General features: G+C 40.7%; 1 protein-coding gene across 13 annotated transcripts in view; it reads right to left on the bottom strand.

Annotated features, from left to right (window-relative positions):
* FGD3 (FYVE, RhoGEF and PH domain containing 3) overlaps positions 1-23,995 on the bottom strand; it is a 108,544-nt gene that overhangs the window by 36,975 nt on the left and 47,574 nt on the right. For 12 of the 13 annotated variants that reach the window (XR_010368239.1, XR_010368237.1, XR_010368238.1 and 9 more), the window contains exons 2-7: positions 17,805-17,975; positions 13,364-13,532; positions 11,784-12,381; positions 5,115-5,204; positions 3,784-3,920; positions 2,333-2,489 (exon numbers count right to left, since the gene is read on the bottom strand). Coding sequence is in view for 9 of the 13 variants with exons in the window: in XM_064431913.1 (XP_064287983.1) it covers positions 2,333-2,489; positions 3,784-3,920; positions 5,115-5,204; positions 11,784-12,381; positions 13,364-13,532; positions 17,805-17,975 (1,322 nt within the window). In the remaining 4 variants the exon portion in view is untranslated. Of the gene's footprint in view, positions 1-2,332; positions 2,490-3,783; positions 3,921-5,114; positions 5,205-11,783; positions 12,382-13,363; positions 13,533-17,804; positions 17,976-20,878; positions 20,984-23,995 lie in introns of those variants that run through there. The other variant, XM_064431917.1, reaches the window with a different exon arrangement.

Here is a 23,995-nt window from a genome sequence, read left to right as displayed (position 1 = left end):
AGAAATGCAAAGGACTAAATTTGATAAGCCACAGTCATCAACTTATTAGTAACATTTGATTTTTGTTTTCTGCTTTCCCTAATTTAACATAATTAGTAACAGTGAATGCCTTATGCTGTGTATTATATATACACTATTCCATTAGCAGCTTAGGTAGATAGTGCATCCCTGAAGGATCACAACACACTTCAACTGGTATGTTGAAAATTATCAGTGGCTTTTGATAGTGCAGCTATGTCAGATGAGTGGACTAAGCATTCTGGGTCCAATCTCTGCCTCCTGCAGCTATGATTACTGAGCAACAGAGCAAAAGGTGCTGTGTAGGTGTGACTAAATAACCTACAGTGCAATTCTGTCATCAGCAGGCTTCCGAGGTGCATCTTCTGCCTGCATTGCCAGTGTCCACACTGCCTGGCAAGAGTTCTGCTCAAGCAACAGCAGAGCTGCCCATGGTCTGAAACTGGTGCAGACCAACAGGTGACATACATCATTTATGTTGAAAGCTCGTCGGTGGGAGGAGACAGGTGAATTTTAAAGAAGGCTGTGCTGTAGGGGAAACAGTCACAAACGGATTGCCCTGCAGAAAGTCATAGCTTGCCACAGGCTGAGGACAGCAAGATACAGTGCTGGTGTGTGTGCCCTTAGTGTGAGCAGGATGGCTACAGGCAGAAAAAGGGTAAGAAAAGGCCCTGTGGAGCAGCAGCGTGGCAGGAAAGGACCTCCCCAGTCCTTGCTTCTCCAAACTTCTGTCTGAGTCTCTGACACAGCCCTAAACCTCCACACAGGGCCTCTCCTCTCCCAGCTTGCTAGGGGATTACTTGATTCCAGACAGCTGGCCCAGCCACCGTCCTCCCATTTAAGGCAGGCAGCTGTGCTCCCTGTTCAGCTTAACCTTCTCCTTGCCAGCCCTCCCCTCCCAAAGGATGATATTTGCCTTCCCAGGACTGGCACAAGGATGCTTATGAGCATCCTGGAGCCTGCATCCCATCAGCTGGCCCAGGGGATGAGCAGGATAGAGCAGTTTTATGGATACATCATCATAACTGGAGCTCTTCTCCTCTTCCTGAGCAGCTTTTTGTGCAATTATGAGAAAACACATAGAAATCCGTGTTAAGCATCCTCCTGCGGAGCTGTGATCCCGAGAGCTGCTTGCAACTTTGGAAACCTCAGGAAAACCAGACAAACAGCAGATGCTGTCAGTGACACATCCAAACTTAAGCACACCCACCTCAGAATGAAACTGTATTTATTTAAAAAAAAGAATTAAAAGTTAGAAATTAGGAAGACAAATCCAAAAGAGTCAGAATTACTGGGCCAAGGGTGAAGTTTCATTCTGTGATCTGATACTCCTCTTAAATCACAGAATCATGGAATGCTTTGGGTTGGAAGGGACCTTAAAGACCATCTAGCCCAACCCCTGTCCACTGTCCCAAGTTGCTCCAAGCCCAATCCAGTCTGGTCTTGAACACTTCCAGGGATCCAGGAGCAGCCACAGCTTCTCTGGGCAGCCTGTGCCAGGGCCTCACCACCCTCACAGGGAAGAACTACTTTCCAATATCCCATCTAATCCTGCCCTCTGTAAGTTTAAAGCCGTATTAAAAAAAAAAAACCAAAACAAAACAAACAAAAAACCCCAAAAAACAACAACAAAAAAATAAATTCGTGTGAGCGGAATAAAAGCTGCGTGTGAAATCTGTGTACCAGAAAAAGAGAAGAAAGGATACCACTAAAATTGTGTAATTTTAGTATGTCTTATTATCTTGACAACATGTGTCATGAACTGGGAAACAAATAAATACACTGATTTAAGTGAGGACCTCTCACTCCTGCTTCTAGCCAGCAGAGAGTTAATTTTTTCCAGTAGCCAGGAGGGCCCCAGTGTTATTGGATAACACCTCAGGTCATTGCCAGGCTGGAAGAGAGGGTCTCGTTTCAGAGGAGAAGGTTCCTTATGGTGGAGCAAGCGTGGCACATGGAGCAGATTGGGTGATGCTGGTCCTGACTGGAGGGAGTGGTTTGGGTGACATAGCTGCAGCTGGATTGAGTTCTGCACTCTCTTTTTAGTACACCTTTATTTTTATTATTAATAGTGTTGCACTTACTGTTTGTTTTCTTATCTCATTGGTGTTTCCAGTAAATTTTCCTTACCTCAACCCATGATTTTTGCCTTTTGTGCCTCCAGCTCTCCTCTTCAGATGCTCCACGGGGAGGGAAAAAGGGCAGAGGGGGAAAGCAAAAGAGTAGTAGCGTGGTTTTGGAGTCTCTAAACTGGGGAGTATCATTCCTAAACCATTACAATCTCCAAGTCCTATTATGCCAATTAAAAACATACCTGTATGTTCTGAACAACATCTTTGAAGGGAGAGGACCGCTGCATACATGTGTTCACTATGTCCATTGCCCTGTCAAAGTTCTTTACATATTCTCCATACATTTTCAGAAAAGGAGCAAGTTTCTGCAGGATATCTCCTAGCCGTGGGTTGACGCTCCTATGGTAAAAATACAGGTAAGTACTGAAATGTCTGTAAATCAATGGTATCTTCAGAGAGAAAACACAGCTGTAAGATTTCCACAGTTGTCTCCCACATGCACAAGCACTTACACATATGTGCAATCAAGACAGGCTAAGTTTAGTTGAAGGTAATCTATGCAATATCCTAGATGAAAGTTCAAACATGAATCCTGTTGTACAAGGGATAACATTTCTGCCCTCACTGTCTTAAGTGAAGAGCAGACTGACTACACATCATTAAAGGAACTTCTGCCCAACACAAAATCTTGTGGAAAACTTTTACGTCTTAAAAATAATCTCTTCCACCACAGCCAAATATCTGAATTGGTTTTAATGCAAAGAGATGGTTCAGTTCAGTGGGGTAATCCCTAGGGGCTAGTAACCCCAGGGTGGAGCAGCAGTAGCCACACATCTCTCTCTGCCAAAGTCATGGCCAGGCAGAGAGGCAGCCACTCTCCCCCAGTCTGCCCGCAAGACCCTCTTTAGCCAGTTGACAAGCTTCTATCCTCTTCTGACCTCCAGACACTGCATTTTTCCTCCGCTTTGTTACAGCTGTCCTTGCAAGTGCAATAAATCTCAAGAGTTGCTGAGACTCATTTACTCCTGGTCACTGATGAACATGTGAAGACTGGACTCAGCCAAGAGAGGCAAGCCCTGGTCTTGTCTTGATCAGTCAGGGTATCTGGAAAGGTCAGCACTATCTGCACCTGCCACTGCAGGACACCAGGCAGCCAATGTGTCCCCTCAAACTGGGTTTCCTAGATCTGACTTACAATTAACGTTTCTACCTATCACTGTGTTTCTGCCTTATCTACAGCTTACAGAATCACTAGGGTTGGAAAAGACCTCTAAAACCAACAAGTCCTACCTTCAACTCCTTACAGTAGCCAAATTTTAATTGGTATTTGAAAATATTTATTTCAGCTATGGGGCCAAAAGAAGAAATTTCATTCCTTCCTAGTACTGTAATTTCATAGTACTGCAATAATGGGAGAGTGGGAATGCAGTAAGGAAAACAGCTCTGGTAACACTTCCAATTAAAAAAATGCTCACAATATATTCTGAAAGTTTTGAGTGCTCAGGCCTTCTCAAGGCTCAGGCCTCTCCAAGTCAGAAATGTTTGAGAGACTTCAGAAATGTTTAAGAGTTAGTAAATAACTAATGTAACTACTGCATTAAACAATTTAAAAAATTGAATTAGACTAGGCCTTATGTTTGCTACAGTTTCTTGAAAATGTATTTTTAAAATAATTGTAATAATAGCTACCTACCATTCTTGTGTAATTCTTGTTTTGAGCTCAGGAAGAAGAAACTGTCCATGGAAACAATAGATGGAAGAAATATTTGAGAAGATGCCCGTTATCACTTCAGATGAGATCCCTGCTTCGGACAATTTAGTGCAAAAAACCTGCAGAAGGCAACAAGACAGTACCAACATTTTATAAAGATAAACAGTCCTAGACATGCAGATTTTAGACTGCAATTTTCCAAAGCTGACTGCTTAGAACAGAGCTGCAGATTTTGACCCCTGGTAGCCAGTTCTTGGAGTCTTAAGGAGGTTCACAAAATTTAAGCCCACTGTCATCCACGGTTAGATATATCACTACAGGCTCTTGAAAAAAGTAGGAAAATCTGAGTTGTAATTCAAAAAATATTGAAATGACTGAGAAGATCAGACATCTCATATTTGAGTGCAAGCTGCAAAGATCGTCCAGTCCCTGAAAAGCATTTACAGTTATTTACACAAAGCAAAATAAATAATGTGATTGGGTTTTTCTCAGGAGGAAAAATTACACTATACTGAACAAAAGGGAAAGACAGATTTCTATGGTCTAGAAACAGTTTCTGCTAATCTAATACAAGCACTGTAAGTCTTCCATACAGCTCCAAGGGTTGTAGGGTAAAGCATTCCCCAAGTTACAGCTTCTAATGACATTTCCTGCCAGGTGACAGTTTTCTGTTTTTTCTTCTTCTAGTAATTTTTAAAAAGCACTTGGTTAGAAATGTGTCTCATCCTCATTTTTATTTCTTTCCTGCACATTCATGCATTTTTTTCTTTGAGAAAATTATATAAATGCCTGAATTGTGTAGTGTCAATTCAAAGTCTATGGGGAAGAAAGTTCAGACTCATCACAACAGTTTCACTTCATCCCCATGGGTAAACATGATGGGCAATAATTACAAAACAGAGTGGTAAAAAAGTAGTTTGCTGTAGGCACAGGGCTAACATATGTGGCCTGATTTTAGTAAAACTTCAACTTCTTGCACATCAAAGAGCAATCACAGATTTCGTAATTTCTTAGTGCCTTCATTATTCCTGTGATTTCCTCCCCCCATGCACCCAGGGAGGAACCAAATGCTGGCAGTGTCTGTGTCCTGGACTGCTGCTTTCCCACTTCCCTTTCTGCCATTCCAATCCTCTGGTTCCTTTCAAGGAACCGTCTTGCCCAAAGCTCGAATCTCCGACCCATGGCATACAGCCTGACAAGCAAACTCCATCTTCCACCTACACACAGTGCTTGTATTGAGCTATAACTTAGGCAATGGACAGGAGACATCATTGCTACTCACTGAAAAGAGAATTAATTCAAAATGGAATTACCTGGTCCAAGAGATGGAGTCTTTTAACATATGCTTCTTCCGTGTGGAGCAGCTCATTGGCGATGTTGAATAGCTTTTGGGGCTCTGTACACTGAAAAAAGTTACAAATTACACAATCCATCTGCACCTCCACGTCTAAGTTCCACTAACTGTTCTGTTTTTCATTTTGTCAGTGGCCAAAATCCTACCAGCAGAGGAGACTGGAGTGAAAGAGGTTAACACATTTCAGAATCTGCTCCACATCTCTCAAAAGATCACTTTGCTCCAGAGACATTTTAATGCTGTTTTCTGAAAGAGCAGTTAGTAATGCAATCAGTGGCTGGTCAGGACATCATTTGAGTTCATTATGGCTTTATAAAAAAACCCAGAAACATCCTCTAAACCTGGAAATAAGTCTAGTTAATTTGAAAAATAAGGCAATAGACTGTAAATCAACAGTTCTCCTTTTTGGACTCTGGTTCTGTAACTAAAATGTAAAGTAGAAACCAGGCTGTTTGGCTAGATTTCTACCCTTGCCAGCACAGCATTACTCTCTATGGCATATTTGTAAGACTTCTGTGCATGTTTAAACACAGACAATTTCCCTGGAAAGAATTTTCATCAAGGTAACCCAAATTATTCAGTGAAGCCTTTCATTTTAAAAAAAATTGAGAAAGGACTACTTAAAAACTCTAAATGCAGTTCTAAAGCACTGACTTTAGGCACTGTTCAGCCAAAAGCTACATAGACCCTTCACTCACTAAGTGCTTAAAAATACCTGAATTACTAGAATACAGGCTTGAGCTTTCCAACAATCTTTTAAAGTGTTAGACTTTAAACACTTTAAATGCCTACATATAATGAAACCAGCCCAGAACAGAGCATTGGCTGGCTTGTGTTCAGGAATACAAGCATAGAAAATGGGCATCAAGGATGATCAAATGTAGGGAAACTATACTGGGCTGGATCCAGAAAAAAAAGACAAATGCAGTGAAGGTAACAGATGCGTTAATGATTTCTGGAAGGGAGAACACTGACTGGGTGCAATTAATCATTATTTATATGGGAAAAGTGAAGAGCATCAAATAAAATCACCACAGTGCTGCTTCAGGGGCTGCTTCCTCAAGAAACACAACATTGCCGGCAGTAACCTTCACACAGGTTCACAAAAGATCCAGATATATACATTATTAAGTCTACATATAGTCTATATTATATATATAGTCTATTAAGTCTATATATAGTCTATATATTAAGTCTATTAAACACATGGGGCAATTTCCAGTTCAGGAAGCACCTGGGCCTGTCACCAGTAGCAGTGCTCCATCTCAAATGCCTGTCTCTGGTGCTTGCATTTGGGGCAAGGACTTGTAGATATAGCCTTGTGACCCACCATCAGATTGTTGGAAAATATCAACTAAAAGTTCTCTTTAAGCTTCTTCAACTTTTATTGGAAACAAAACAAGGTAAAGTTGATGAGAAAAATTTAAACACCAGCCCTCCACACACATTCAGACAAACTGTAGTACAACTGAAAACCTCAAAGGCTTTTCAACTTTCAACTGAAATGCTCAAAGGCTTTCTTTTCAAAGAAAGCCATGAACTCCAACAAATCAGACCCGAAATTATCCTACATGGAATGAGGTGCCACTTGGCATGAAGTACCCATAGCTCCATGATGCAAGTATTATTGAAGGAAAGTGAATAGCTTTTCTTTATTTGGAGCAACATCAGACTTCCTTTGAAGCGATCCCTCTATTTCCAGGCACAAATCTGAAGATAGGCAAACATGCCATGAGTGAAGTTTTGACATGGATGCTCTCTCTCTTGCCTCTCAAATTATTCCAAGTCAATTCAAATACTCTTTAAACTCTTTCAACATACTACACAACATCCTGCTCTGTTCACTATGTATTAATATTTAGGGAAAGTGAAGGGGAAAAAAAAACCAAACCACAGCACAATAAGTTTTGAAATTGTTCCAAGCAAATACATCTTATTACAGTTTACACTGAAGTGCACTGCTGGCCAGTCAAGCCCAGTAACGACAAGGATCTCTCACTGAGAAAGAATTTATCTGCTGGTGTTGCTGGACACAAAAGAGTGCTCAAATGAAAGGCACTGATGTAACCAGCTGGCATACCAGCCACCAAGAGCATCCTTTGAGTTGTTTGAATTCAGAATTGGAAAAATTCTTATTTCCAAACAAATACATTTGTACTCAGAAGTAAATCTTTACATATCACAGTTACTCTTTAACCTCCTGACCTTCACCATCTGCAATTCAGTTTATATTTCAAGAAAACTTGCTGACATCTGCTTAAATACCAAACAAGGGCTGAACAGACTCAGCTTGAGCTCAGTTTTACAGAGTGACTCTATCTTCAGTTCCTCTCTCTGCTAGGCACATTTTTCAGACAAATTTGCAACATATTTGCCTTTCAATGGGCATAACATTTTAAATGAAATTGTAGATTAATTAAATGTGAGGCAGTCCCATTCTTCTAACTTCATTTTGTGCCATGGTGGGATAGCTTTAACAAAGCCTGAGCCATCATTCAGTTCACTAGGAGCAAGATATTTCATGGTCCATGTTTCTAAAGGAAAAGTAAAACAAACCTGCAAACTGAGATTATGCTCTGCTCTGTGCAGTGCTTTTGCTGGGTGACTGCTTGCCACAGCCACCGCATCTCCTGCGCAGTCATTCGCCAGAACCTTACACCTACTGCAAAGGCTGCATGGAACATGTGTGGCCGGTGGGGTGACAAGAAAGATGAGAAAACAGAAGAGGGAGGTGTTGACTTCACAACACAGAAAGTTCACTCCAGTGCTCAAAGCGCCATGATGCACTTTCACTTCTTTGTGAAAGATTCAAAAATTCATTTTCAGTTGCAACTGCCCATAAAACATTTTAAATAAAAAGAAACAACAGCCTGAAATCAAACAGAAACAGTTTCTCATGAAGGTCAGATTCACACTTGGAATGCATTTGCACCTCAAATCTTGCAGCAACCATTTTTCATACAATGGGTGTGCACAACTACATTCAGTCAGCATCTGTCTCACATAGGGCTTTCAGCAAATCTTGCAAGAGAGCTGCTGGGATAGAGCTTAGATTAAAATCATACATGGTTATGCTTCAAAACCCCACCAGTCAGCCCTGCAAAGACCACAAAAAGTCCCAGAAGATTATAGACCACTTCCTACTCAACAATGCTGAAAACAATACAGAAAAGTTATCCTATGCTTGGTTGTCTTTGTTGCACTGAAATCACATTTTCCTTAAGATATTTAAATCAAATATGATGATGATTACATATCTGAATTTTCTTAACCAACATTATGACTAAAACATTGACATACAGACTTTTTTTTTCAGAATATACATGGAGACAACCTCACCCAAAGGTCATAGTAGCAGGATTGCAGGCCAAATTTTACAACACACACTGGACAATGAAATCAGATGTGAAACTCCAGCCACGTACAGACAGAATGGAAGCATGTGTCCATGAATGCATGAGACCCAAGTGGGGCTTCATTGTTACTATTTACACAGCAGGAAGCAGGACAGAGGGAGAAAAGCATTCTTTGGTGATTACAACAGAGCTGTTACTCTTACCGAAAAAATGCAAAAACCCCCCTATGAAGCACTGATACCCCTCCCAGAAGCATTACTTAGGCTCTCAGGCAGTCAGCAGAAGTCTTGGGACTTTGGAGCACGACAGTCCCTCAGTCTCACTTTCATGTCACTACTTTTCTTTGCAAACATTTTTGTAACCATCCAGGTTAATGTGCATCACGTCCTGCAGCTCCTGACACTTTGAGACATTATCAAAATCAATAACCTCCCCTTGATTCATTTTTATTTTGGTAAAAGATAACTGGAAATCCCAGTAAGTCACTCCTGAGATTTTAAAACATATTTTGTGCTAATAGTGAGCCCTGTTAGACTGCTGCAGACTCTTAAAGAATCACTGTATAGCTAAGCCTAGACTAAATAAAACAATACCACTCACGTATCAGGCAAGGTTACCTTTCCCAGCCATGAGCCGTGTGCAGGCCTGGGTGGAAGACAGAGAGATAACTGAAGTAGAAAAGAATAGTTATTCATGATCTTCACTTACACTGATATCCTAGGAGTTACTGAGCCATCATTAAATCTCTCTGCAGCTGTACTTATGCTCCTCCTCCAACTATAACAGCCTTCATATTTAATGAGACCACTGGCTACCCTAATGGTGCAGCTGCAAAGCCTGGTACTAGGGGTAGGAGGGGAATGCAGGAAAAATGCTTTCCCAACTTAAGGCTTTTTGAAGGAGATGAGGGCTCCCCAGCTCCCAAGCCAGCAGCTGATGCCAACTGAATTCTCTTTTCAAGCAGGAAAATTATCAGTTTTGTCAAGGGTGATGTGAAATTCCAGCCTAAGAATAACCATGGAACATAACTTTGAATCTACCTTAGCTCTCCTTGCTGGAAGCTATGGCACTTCACTCTAACCCCGAGTCCATAGTGTCCCAAATCTGCAACAGAATCAAAGAGGGGAGCAGGAAATGACCTCAAGTTATGCCAGGAGAGGTTTAAATTGGATATTAGGAAAAAGTTTCTTCACTGAAGGGTCAGGCATTGGAAGAGGCTGCCCACGGAAGTGGTGGAGTCACCACCCATTAAGTGTTCAAAAAACAGGTAAATGTGGTTTGTAGAGAACTACACAGAGTGCAGTGGTGGACCTGTCAGTGTTAGAGTAGTGGTCAGACTCAATGATCTTGGAAGTCTTTTCCAACCATAATGATTCTGTGATTTTATGTGGACACATGACACAGAAAATGGCTTCACTCAATGTGTCCCTAGAAGAGGGCACAACCTTTACACTGAAGAAGAGGCAGCTGCTCTCTCAGCCTTCCTCCTCTATGTGACTGCAAAAACCAGGTGACTTAGTATAGCTTGGTGAGCCTCAAAACTGCCTTTTGGAAGGAGAAATCAACTCAAACTGCATGGGAAAACCTGCAGTGCATCACATAAATGCACCTCAGGAGGAAGGGTAATACAAAAAAACCAAAACAAATGAGTTTTCTTCTGAAGATATCTCTCATAAATTCACCAAATAAGCTCCAGAGGATTACAGCCTCATAACTTTGTGTTTTGTCATCCTTATTTCCTATAATATGGACACATAACCTAAGGAACAAGACTCAAAAACAGCCATCAAATCATTGTTATTGTATGAAACAATGGTATTTGTCAACAAAGCACTTAATCATATGGTAAAGTGTTCAGCTTGGGGTTGTCACAGTTGGTTTGATACAGCATTCCTAGTCCAAACTGTAAATTTAATTACCAGATTAAAGATTTTTTAATGTAATATATTATTTTCCAGGAGTTGGTCTTTGATGATTGTTATGGGTTCCTACCAGCTCAGGACATTCTACAGTTCTAGACTTTCTTGCTGGCCTGTTGCAACTAATAATATATCTTTTAAATAATATTTCAGTGGCACATGCACATACATGCACATTATGAATAGAAAACAATTCAAGTATTTCACAGTGTGTGTATGTAGGTATAAACACAATTGTCAAGCTCTGAGATACAGAACTTCCATGCCATTTTCACCATTCTTTTATTTATACCAGATGATTGAGCTGGAAACTAAGAAATACATTCTAATATCCACATTTCCCAAGGGACAAGCCCTTGACCGACACAAATAATTATATACTCGGTGATTTCAACAGAACCACTTGATTTGTAAAAACTGAGGTGTGGACACTGCACTTCAGTAGCTACAGATCATTAGCTGCAGCTGCTTGTTGTATTCTTTAGAACACAAAAATCCCACATATTAACTTTACTGTCATCATGGCTGGGGGGGGGAAAAAACCCTAACAAACCCAAACACCTGCAAATACAAACAAAATGAGCCACCAAACAAAAAGTGCAAAAAGTGGAATATTTTGCAGATATTTTGCAATATTCTGTTCTGTTTTTCTGGAAAAATCAAATCCCTTTTAACAGCACTATTTCCAAAAATAACTGTCTTGATAAGCTGATAATCAAAGGACTCATTATCTTCCATAGCTGCTGCAAACACACAACAGCCTGGACTACATTAGTCTGGAATCAAAGAAAAAAATCTCTTTTCCAGCTACAGTTTCCTGAAGAGTAATTTGACCTAATTACCATTAAAACAACTTCTTTGCACTCAAGAAGTGGTCACACCAACAAAAGCAGATGTTTCTGTAAAAAAACACTCTGAATTTTGTGTGAGACAAGATTCTGATCCTACTTGGACACAAGGTCCTCACCCTGCAAGACGCACTATCCAATTAACTCTCTGAATAACACAAAGCTCCATGGAAAAGAACATGCTCTAACAAGCTGAACCTAGACAAACCCAAGCAACAAACACAAGGTAGGAGTCTTGACCTACAAAAGCATTTGAATTTTAACAGCTAACCTCTGGGCTGTGGTGGATTGCCTTATATTAAACCTTTTGAAGCAAGCTGGGAACCTTTGTAAAAATCTATCGAGGTCAGGAACAAGTTAGGACCTGCATAAAGCAGGAAACAGTACTGACTATCATGATCCTTTGATGAAAAACCAAACAAATTATCCAAATAATGTATTTAAGTGATGCAAGTGTCAGGAACTGGTTTCTGAGCACTCAATAGCAACAAACAAGCTCCCTTACCTTGTTTACATCCAAATACTCTAACTTTGGCACTTCTGCTATCTCTTGCTCCTCACTGCTTCCTTCATCAATGTCACTGTCATCATCCTGCGTGGAGTCTCTCTTCTGCTCCACAGAGGAAGGTTTGGTGCCCCTTCTGTCAGGTTCCATCTCTTCTGGGTTCCCAGCCATGCTGGGCTTCTTCTGCTCTGCCCCTTCTTCACTGGGGAATGTTTCCCCAGCCACACTACAAGAAGGACTGTCAATGCCACTGTCTCTGTTGGGAATTTTACCACTCCCATTCAGTTCTTCAGTTGAGTCTTTATTGCCAAGCTCTTCTTGGTTCTCTTTGCTCACAGTCACAGCAGTACAGTCTCCATGGCTTTTGTTATCACTTATGCTCAGCTCTTTAATTTTCATTATGTCTGTGTTAATTAGATCCATGCTGCACGGTATGCTTGGTTCAGCTTCATCCAATTCAGTTTTGTCATTTGTGGAAGAGTCACAGGAAGCCACTGTGTCATGGTCACACAAGCTCGTCTGCTTGGATGAGTCCAGGCCAGGTTCCATTTTAAGAGCTAAATTTAGCTGGTTTCTTTGAAGAATATGTACAGGTTGCCTGTGGGTGAAGAGAAAGCACCACAGTAATATTAATGCTCAGGTTTCACAAGCACCCTGAGAGGATGTGATTGCCATTTGATTCAACTTGTATTTCTTGCACCCCACTGACAATCCCAGAAGGCAAGAGTGTGCATATTGCAATAATAATGATCACCCAACAACTCCCAATGAAAAAACAGCACCCCTACATTCTACTGAAATGGCACCACCAGAATCCTGGGCCTTTATGCTTTCCATGCCACCTTGAAGAAAAGTCTGGTTTGAGGCTTTGGAGAAGAAGAAATCACCTTTAAAAAGAAGCAATTGGTCCTGGGCTCATTTAAACAGAAACTCTCATTCTTCAACAGAACCAAGTCCTTTTGGCAAGGTATTTTCTGCCAGAGAGGATGTACTGAAGCATGAGAAGGCATTACTTTTCCTTTTTGAAAGACAGCAGGTTCACCCAGGTGATAACACTCCATGGCACAGTAAGATGCCCGTCTCCATCTCCCTCTTTGTGGAAAAAACCCATCACTTAGCTCCATCAGGCAGATTTGTTCTTTGGAAAAGTTCTCATGTGTTTGTAAAATGAGCTGGTTTTACAGCAAAATGTATATATTCTATCCAATTTAGTGTCTTTCATGACAAAATTTTACAACAACTGCTGTTCTACATGACATTGTTTCACAGTACCCTATACCCTTCCCTGCCTCCAAGAAGCAAGATCTGATGTTTATTCTATCTTGGACAGAAAACTCAATTATTTAATATCATAACAATCAAGTTCCTATGATGCAACTCCCACATTGAGCCAACTTACCGAAAGCAGACTGTGGGCTACTTGCCTCTGTTAGAATCTTAACAAATTCAGCAGGTCTTAAGCTCCTTAAGCATGACTCTATGTTATAAACTAAAATACAGTTAATGTTTTCTACTATTATATTTTAAGTTAAAAATGCAGAAAATGGAGAGAAGAGCAGACGTGGCAAAGCCATATTTACCTAATATTTTCAAATTTCTCAATGAGCGTGTTGACTCCTGCTGATATTGGTATTTCTTCCTCTCCAGGTGCCGAGTTCCTTGATGACTTGGGATCAGCTGGCAAAGGCCGAGATGGTGCAGGAGGAATTCTTTCCTGCCCAGGTTTGAGATGGACAGGCTTAGGAGGTACTAGTGAAAGAGAAAGGAAAAACAGGAGGATAAATCTCCATCTTCTTTATCCTAAACTGAGAACAAAATCCAGACAAAGAGGTATGCATTCTTTTCTCATTTTTTATGAACAGCAGAGATGCAGTCCTGAAGTATTGCTTACACCAAAGCAAGCCGCTAAAGAAAAGTGACAGGCTTCTATTTTGTGTTTCTACAGCTGTCTTAGCTGTGCTAACAAACCGAGTGGCTTGCAGCACTGCACTGCTTCCTCATTACCAAACAGGATGCACAGCTTACGCTTCAGTTTGCAGGTTTGCTTGCCATCTCAATCACACTAATGAGCTTCCCCTTCCACGACTTCTCAAAATTCTGGCACCTGATTGAATGCCTTATATTGGGAAAAAAAGGTAGAGGGATGAACCACATCCCAAAATAAACCCTCAAAACCCAACGCCAGCATGGATTTCAGTGCCTTGCATTTGCTTGGTCCAAAATGCCACAGCCTGAACATAATGGCTTTTCTTCCTCTCATCGTCCCTCCCCCCTCTCTTCTGTGGTGTACTAGTCTTCACAAATTTCCTTCCTCTTTTGGTTCTATGTTGTGTTGCATACGGTATAAATAAAAGAGGTATTGTAATCAGGACTTACAAGAAGGCCAAGGTACAAAGTTTAATACAGTATTTTTAAACATGGTGTTAAAATGTAATGTCATTCTAAAAAGATTATTCAGTTCTTCCATTGGTGTAGAGTAAATGATTTAGCATACACAGGCAGTAACTCATGGCAACAGGTTCCCATGCTGTCATGGTTTTATATAGGGAAAACAACTCCCATAGGAAGAACTGACATTGGAAGGCAGGAAAACTGGCTGTAGGATTGTTCCCAAAGCACACACTGCATGGAGTAGGACTGCCAAGTGTGCCCTCCAATCCAGGCTGTCCAGTGAGTTGACACTTTAAATGAGGAAATTCTAATTACATGTTGTATTAAAGAAACATTTTCGAAAACAGTTTCTTTCAACCATTTCTAACTCTGATCATCCATCTGGGACATGTGATCAGCATTGTAATGGGGCTTGAGTTAACAACTATTCTGAATGTAATTCCAGGGTTACTTGCTTTAGGAGGATAAACAGAGGCATATGCACCCAATAAGTAAATTCCAATTGTCCCTTCCTTGCAGAAGGCTCTGCATCTGTTCTAACATCCACATCAGCCCAGATGTCTGTCCTGCTCCAGTGGATGTGCAGCTGCCATAGTAGTGCATAGCCAGACAGTGTGGCTAAGGTGGAGTTCTAAGTATAGGTCAGATTTTAAACTTCCTACATTACTGAGTTTATTTCAGCATAAAAGAATAAAATAAAGTTTTTTAAGGATTTGAGCTTTAAGAGGACATTTCCTATAAGAGGACTGATTTGCCCAGTCTCCAAAACCATCTGAAATTCCTATCATAAAATAAAGGTGTTAAAATCCAATTCTGCAAAGACCTCTACAACCCCTATCTTCTACAGGAATAACAGGAAACAGGAAAAGAAAGTCTTCTTGCATATAAATGGGATAGTGAAGATCTGTGTTTTGTTCCCCAGGTTTTCAAGTGCACACCATGTGACCAGTGAGCATCTGGCCATGTTTCTCCATGTAAAAATAAAAAAAAACAACCTAAACCCAAGTATCCACACAGCCATCTGGTCCATCTACCAAAGACAAATTCTGTGCTCCTTTCAGAGGACATACTGCAGGCAGACATGTCAGAACCTACCACACATCAGGCCTTCAAAGCTAGCCCTGATCCATACACCCAAAGGTTTTACAATAGTATCAAAGCATTTATACCAGGTCTCACTGCTGTGCATGTAAACATTTAATGTCTTTCCTGTTAGTGGATTCATCTGAATCACCTCAGACAAAACACTGCACTGGACCAAAAGGAAGCAGGAAAATACTTTTGTTAATTCTGAATTTTTACCTACTGAAGTAATGTTGAGAAATGCAGAAATTAACATGGAGGCAAAGTCACTAACCCTACTGAGGATTACTTAGCAAGCAAAATTTCAGCCACACCAGATGTTCAAAGCCACTTTGGTCTAAGACCAAGTGCATCTGGAGGAGACTGGGTGGAGAATGGATCAAGATTAGTCCCAGGGAGAAGCACTTTGGTGTGTGGTTGCCAAGATGTTTCACTGAGCACATGCACTGACAGCCCAGAACCTTGCTGTGTCCTGAACTGCATCCCCACCTATAGCATGAGCAGCAGGTAATGCAGATTCTCTGCTTCTACTCCATTCTGGTAAGACCCCACCTGCAGCTCTGGGTCCCCCAAAATAAGAATGATGTTGACCGGTTGCAACCAGTCCAGAGGAGGCCACAGAGGTGCTGCAAGGGCTACAGCCCCTCTGCTCTGGAGATGGGCTGAGAGAACTGGCAGGGTGTTCAGCCTGGGGAAGAGAAGGCTCCAGGAAGAGCTTAGAGCCCCTTCCAGTGCCTAAAGGAACTCCAAGAAAACTGGAGAGAGACTTTGGACAAGGGCCTGGAGCACTAGGACAAGACAGAATGACTTCCTAACTGACGGCAGGGTTAGATGGGATATTAGGAATTAATTTGTCCCCATGAGGTGGTGAGGCCCCACCACAGGCTGCCCAGAGAAGCTGTGGTTTCTCTATCCCTGGAAGTGTCCAAGCCAGGCTGGACACAGCTTGGAACAACCTGGTCTAATGGAATGCATCCCTGCCTATAGCAGAGGATGGAACAAGATAAGCTCTAAATTTCCCTTTCCACCCAAACTGTGATTCTTTGGCTCCAATTAAAACTAGAAGTTTGCTACATGGAATATACCAGTATTACAAAGCACTTTCAGGAGCTGCCTGAAGGCTGAAGCCACATGCTGGAAAGATATCTCCTCATTCCTCCTTCTCCTGAAGGTTTTACACAGCAGCTCATGGCTTCAAATCAAGCTAACTAGGGCCCCTCTAACTTTCTGAAATACACACATAGAAAAAACAGTTTACATCCTCAGCGACTGGAAATCAGTGCCCATGAATACAACAGCAAAGTATTTGTACCAGATGAATTAATTCCAGTTCTCACTGGACAGACACTTTCGCTATTCTGTTTTGTTGCCAGTAATAACAACATTCATGGAACAATCACTAATTAAACTTGGGCTACCAAGACCTCTAGGAGAAAGCTCCATAAAGACACAGACCTTGTGAGATGTTTCAAGCATGAAGTAGTATATTAATATAATGTTTAAAGTTTACTTCCAGAAGCAGAAAATACAATGCTCTCTTTGTTATTGTTTAAGGCTGAACTGCTTTTGTATAGATATTTTAATTGCGATGGGGTGGCAGTGCAATGGCTTAGTGTGTACAACACAAAAATATCTTCTTTTTCAGATGACAATGACCATCTATCACATGGACCTATAGCTTCTGAACATTTTGGTTTATGAGCTTAGTATCTTCTTGAGGCTTAACTTCCTTTGTTCCAAACACCTCTCAAGCTCCATGTTTTTTGCATCCCCAATTCCCTTGAGGCAAGCACCCATTACATACATAAGTGTAATCAATTTTACAAAGCATGGGGTGGCCAGAGTAGGACTCTTGGCAAACTGGCATTACAAAGACAGACCACATGTCATTTCACTGGTGAAGAAACATGAAAACAAATTCTACTCTTTCAAGAAATTTCCTGCAATCTTTTTTATAGAATTCAGAAGCCTGGGGAGACCAGAAGAACAGCTGGAGACCAGCTGGAACATGCTGCTTCCTAGCTCCTCTTCCATCATACTTTGGGTTTGCCACCTATTTGACTATTAGCTGGCAGTTCTGTGGAAGTACCACAACCCACAGGTGATTGGTTTAGCTTCTACTTCATATTTTCAAAATACATTTGTTCGGCATTTCCTCTTGCCATCTTATAATAAATGGCAAACAGACCAGGTTTTAACAATAAGATATTATTACCTAAAATACTTCTAAAAATTTATCAAAAATATATAAACAATTTTATTAAATTCAACTTACACTTCACAGCTGCATGAGGTATACCAACAGGACAAGAAATATAAAGTTATAAGTTACGTAATTGGTTATTGCTGAATCAATTTCTTCTTGAAGGCTTTTCTAAATGGTTATCTAACACTGGAAAATGAAGATAATAAAGCCATACCAGCTATACATTACAATGTAAAAGTAATTGTTTTGCTGTGACTCAAATTGAAACAATAATTTTAAAATATTATACTTCCTCTGCAATAGAAATTTGTACAAATTTCTAGAAGGACAAAGCCACTTACCTTGGGGTTTCTGTAGAGGATGCATTTTGGCCAGTGCAGTTTTGGTTTTGGGCTTCCTTCCAGCCTGATGGAGACATTGCGCTGAGCTGATATGCTGCAGTTCCCCACATGCTTCCAACACAGGACTGGAGTCAATGTGACACTTGATTTGAAAAGGAGAACAAGGGCAACCTGAGGGAGGGAGAGAAGGAAGTGGCAGAAGGAAGGAAGTGGTGGAAGGAAGGAAGTGGCGGAAGGAAGGAAGGGAGAGAGGGAGGGAGAGAGGGAGGGAGTTAGTATTTGTTCTACTGATCCTGAAGAAAATTTGTGCTACTTCTGGAAGTATATCACTCATCCAAGTTCCTGAGGAAGGGAAGGGGGAAAGGAGAGGGGTGAGCCATTCACTCCACTCACAAGTTATTACAATCAATATACCAGTGTTAATAATCCTGTTAAACTGCCTGACTGATAAGACAGGCAGAATTTCCACAATACTGTCTTTAATTATTTATTTACTTCTTTACCACAGATATCCAAAATAAAAGAGCAAATATAAAAGTTAAAAACCATTTCAAAATTATTGCTCCAAACAGAAATACAAGTGTTGTAGCATATAATGTTCTGTTACTTGATAAAATACAACTGTGTTAGGATGATGCAGACATATGTTCCACGTGGTGGGAATGGTACGTGTGCCATTTCTTCAGATTTAATCACTCAAGTTATTTATTACTCTTCCTTATATAAAAGATTAACATGCCTGCAAAAGCACCAGTGTAGAAAATGCCATTAAGATACAATCCAATGGCAACAGAGAGAAAAAAGTGATTAATATGATTGTTGGTCTTTTGTTTTACATTCTTGATTCAATTCTGTGAAGACTCAGTAAACAAACCATCATGGACCCTGCAGTATTTGATTTGGAGTTTTTTTGGACTTGTGGCAAGGCTACATAAAACCCTCACATCAGCTTTTCTAGTGTGTCATGAGACGGTTAAGAAAAGAATTGAAAAAGGAATGTGGTTTAGAGTTGCTGCTTTTGAACATATAAATATATGGGGTTCTGGCAGTAGTCAGAAAGGAAAAACACATCAAATTTAGAAATTTGACATGAATGCACTAAAAAGGGGCAAAGAAAACATGACAAACATTCTTTTGCTATTACTGTTTAGAAATGGACTAGCTGAATTTACCAGAATCTCACCTGAGTTGAGGGTGGCCTACATCACATAGAAAGGATTCATCTAAAGGTGAAAAACCAGTCTTTGCCTTTCTGTGATGTCATCAACAACATGGCTTTAGCTTCAAAAATGCAACCTACTTTCACCCAGATTCCTATTAAGATCAAAAACCTGAAATGAAAAGCATTCCCATTCACATCAACTAAATTTTCCTGGATTTATATTAATGGTATTAAATCAGGATGCGACCTTCTGAATAAAGTCCTTGGAGTCTGAGCCGTGCAGACTGCAGATTTTGTTGTCAAAAATAGATTCAGATGGCACAAATCTACTTACTGATCTCTGCCACCCAAATATACAATCCCTGAATTCCCCATGTATGGCTGCCAGTTGCTGCTGGTTGAAACTTCATTAGCATTTCTACCACAAATATCTTCTTTTCAGCAGATTTGAGAACAGCTATTTTCCAGCTAAAACCAGGAAATTATAAGTATTAAGTTCTATTCAAATATTATTTCATTTAACAGAAAAATATGGTGAAAACAGAGAAGATTATTAGAGCAGATTAATAGATTACTGCAAACACATCATCACTGACAGAATTTATGCTGATGGCTTGGCTCTGGGTACCAAAAGCTCCCTGTGACAGCAGCAGTGCTGCACAGGCCAGATTTTAAGGGGAAGGACTAAGACTTCTTCGTTATGAACAGCAGCTCAACACAGCCAGAAAGGGAAAAGTCTGAATTCAGGAAAATTAAAAGGGCAGCATGCAAGAAAGAGACCCAAATATTTCTGCAGGTATTCACCAGCATGTGACTGGAATGCAATCTAGCAATGTTGTATGTTCTTAAAAACTGCTTCAGTGATCCAGTTCCTCAGTGGACAAATCTCTGCACATACCATAGCTCTAGAAAATATGAGAAGACCCCTCTAACCTGTGCTCTGTCGTGTGATGACACAAGCACAGCACCATTTTCAGCTCTGGCAAAGCACTGCATTCCTGGTAGATGCTAGACACGTCCACAGTCTCCCACAGCCACTGAAGCAGGAGAGCCACAGCTTCTCCTGCCCTCAGGCACCACATCCCTAGGAGATCCCCTACTGGACATCTTACCCTAAGCATTCCCCATTCTTTTTCAACCACTGCCACAAAAAAAACCCCAAAAAACACCCCACACACAAAACAAACAAACAAACCAACCAACCAAAAAAACCCACAAAAAACCCACACACACACACAAACACCCCCTCCCCAAAAAAACAAAACAAAAAAAAAACCCAAACAAAACCAAAAAAATTACCCCCCGAAAAATACCACAAACCAAAACTATTCTGTTGGTATAATTTTGTGAATTTTCAAAAGGAATTAAACCCCAATTCTGTTTCTTTCCTCTTGGGATTCATTGCTGTCAGCCATCTTACATTTATACTGAAAACAAAAGCTAGTGGTCCCTTCATTGGTTTCAAATGTGTGGCACCCCTTTTATCTAGGCTAAAACCTCTTATGAGCTACTGATAGTACTGCAAAGTGGGGTGTTTTGACCCTTATTTTATAAATTCACACATACATTCTTCCTCTTATGCTGCTTTATCAGCTCCAGCGTTTTCCTCAAACCTGCTTAAAGCTCATCTCTTCCTCCTGTCCACGGCCAAGTTGAGACCTCGGCAGGGGTTTAAGACAGTGTTTGTAGTAGGGCTGTAGAGCCCTGCTATAGAACCCAGCTCAGTGACACTGACAAGAAGTAGCTTACATTTTTCAGGCATTCCAAAACATCAAATTCAGCAAAAAGAGTGATAGCAAAGTTACCACCATAAGCTTTCAGAAACAGATGCAATCAAACAAACATGTTCCAGAGCAAGCAAGACTATGGCATGGACTGCAATTCCCCACCAAAAGAGAGGCATATCACTTACTTGTGTTTGAACAGAGACATTTTTTCTTACTTGCTTAATCTGTAAGACAACTAAAAAGAAGGAAGAACAGCTCCTGTTGCAGCTTTCATTTCATGGGTTAAATGCCATGTTCACAGGAACTGACCTCCCCCAGCTCACTTCCGACCGACCCCCCCCCACTGCGGTTGGTGAGTCAAAGCATATAAACGTGGCAAATGCCCATGGAGGAGCTGTACTAAGCACAAGTCACAGGAGATTACTGCAAGGTTTGAGTTTCAAACCATCTGAAAGGCAATACAAAGGATGTGGATGGTATAGAAGCCTGATTCTTCTGCAATAGAAAAGAGAAAGCTAGATCATGGAATCATAGATTCTCAGAATGGTTTGGAGCAGAAGGCATCTTAAACAAAAACATCTTGTTCCAATCCCTTTCCACTAGACCAGGTTGCTCAGAGTCCCATCCAGCCTGGTCTTAGATACTTCTGGGGATGGAACAGCTGATGCTTCTCTGGGCGAACTGTGCCAGGACTTCACCAACCTCACGGAGAAGAATTTCTTTCTAACATCCAACCTAAACCTAAGCTCTTATTCTGTCACTACATACCCTTGTAAAAGTCCCTTTCCAGCTCTCTTGTAGGCCTCCTTCATATTTTTAAAAAGTTTTTTGCTTAAATATAGTTTGATATTAATGTAAAAACAGTCAGTAACAACAGTAACATGTCATGGAAACCAACAAAAACACAGTTCTCAGCATGCAAACTCTCAGTCTGCTTCACAGTCTGAGAAGGGAAATGAGGGACCACAAAAAGTGGCAATAATGAGGAACCACAAAAGTGACAATAAATGCAATTCTACCAGCATGGGATGGAGTTTGCTAAAAGATTTACATCAAATGTCTTGAAAATGTTCAAAGCTTCTTCTTCCCCTATCCTGCTCTCCCATCAGAATCTCCATGGGAAATTATAAAGGATGAAGCAAAATCTAAAATTTTTGAATGAATGCTGCATTGCAGGGCAGACTCCATCTCTGAGGAGCCACAGAAGGGCTGCTGCTTTGAATTCTTACAAAAAACACAAACCTGACCAACCCTGACAAATTGCTCAGTCTGAGCAGGGCTGCCAGAAATTTGGTCTATTCAGTTCATCTCACACCACCACAGAAATACAGACATAAAAAAAAAAAGTTTTTAGTGAAAGAATCACATTGCAGAAATTAACAAATTTGTGCATGTAAAGCACAAGAAGGACCAATAGTATCCCTAGACCTATAACACTAGTATTTGGGAATTTGGGATTTGGTGTTCTTTTATCCTGTTCCGACTAATTTTAACTGCCTTAGGTGAGGATGCTTTCTCTAACAAATGTTTCATAGCATCTTGAGTGTCACTACTGAACATCATTGTCATTGTATCTTCCATAAACCTGGATCAAAATACACCACCTTTATTCTCATTAGATTCTCCTATGGTACATTCCTGCAAGCTAATCCAAATAAAGGCTGTGCTTTACCAGCGCTGGCACACATCTTACATCTCTCATAATCTGAATCACAGCAGGCATATTCCTGAGGAGTTTTCAGCTCTAACTTCTGTTCTTCTTGAACAGGTTTTTACATACAAAGAATAAAAACCTCTTTTACATATTCATTTCAGTGCAGTCTCTGTATCTGTCATTGCAATCTTGTTTTTATTGCCCTATCTAGAGCACATATCCCAGAGGCAGAGGAGTGTTGGAAAAGCTTTGCACAGGTATCTGGGTTATTTCACACTTGATCCTGCAGCAAGGAATTTCTCCACAACTGCTTTAAAGAAAGCAGTTTCATTACTCATTTAATCTGGTATACTTTCCTTTGAAGAATTAGCTTTTCAACAGACCTACATCAGCCCTTTCCTCACAACAATAAAGCACACTCTTTGTCCCACTCAATGCTCCCTAGACAGGATACTATAGCACAGTTCTCATTTTCTATCTTGCATGTAAATAAAAAAACTTCACACTCCAGACCCACATTTCTCCAGCTAGAAATACTGCTGGCACTGAAGCAGGAATGCAGTGTCAGTACAGGCTCCCTGGCCCCCCACCATTGCAGCAGCAGCTTAGGCTCTGGGGCCTTTCCCTCAGACATGGGTGAGATGGCAAATTGCTATTGAAAACTGGCTATAAAAGTGATTCTTAAGTGTTTACTTTACATTTATATAATTACAATGGCCAGGACAAGATTTCTGAGTGACAAAAATGAGAAGCTTCCATGTTTCTTTATTGCAGCACTACTTAGCACAGATGTGTAAACCAAATTCCTAATTCTTTATTGCAGCACTACTTAGCACAGATGTGTAAACCAAATTCCTTACAAAATCTTCATACTTGCCAAATGACAAGGTAAAGAAAAGGCAAAAATACAAGCACATCTCAGAAATCCTGCTGCTATAAAGTCATTACATACAATTTTACCCTGGGGCAAGGAAAAAAGGCAGGAAAAGATCAAGCAGGCTCTACTTTTAGGTGTTTTATGTTGCTGAGTGCAGCTGGCCATTATATCCCCCAGAGACAGCACAAAGCAAGGATCTTTTCAAGGCCAGTCAAATATGCCCCATCATTTCTACCACAGTGGCAATGATACCATCTCTTGAGATCTAATACAGGATCAACTCAACTTCCCACTAAGTTGCCACAGAGAAAATTTAAACTCCTTTCCAGGACAAAAAATTCAGAATCTATCACTAACTGTATGGAAGGTCATCTTTCCCTAGTAAAGAAGGAAAGTGGTATTTCTTATGTTATTTTTATTTTGTAGCAGGCGGCCAAGCAAATTCTGTCCAAAAATGAGTGAAGGGGAAAACCACATCAGCTGAATGGGAAGAAGGGCCAGCTTCCAACCCAAGGGATTCCAAGGGGGAAGGAGTGGAAGCAACAACCAGAAAAGCCATACTGAGAACAGAATAAATTCACTCAAAAGGAAAATGAAAAAGAAAAAGCACCACAGAATATGTTCTCCTCCAGGACGAACAACAGGCACAACAAAGCCCCGAAACAAAAATATTTTTCTTTCCTGTATGAAACAGGATGTGGTACTGCAGTTAGCAAGAACTTACCTTCAGCTCAAGGGGTTATTGGTACAAAGTTAAAAAAAAAAAAAGTC

This window comes from Passer domesticus, chromosome 9 (genome assembly GCF_036417665.1).
Source record: "Passer domesticus isolate bPasDom1 chromosome 9, bPasDom1.hap1, whole genome shotgun sequence".
Lineage (NCBI taxonomy): Eukaryota > Metazoa > Chordata > Aves > Passeriformes > Passeridae > Passer > Passer domesticus.
Note: the sequence above shows the minus strand (reverse complement) of the source record. Positions and strands in the feature narration are given on the sequence as shown.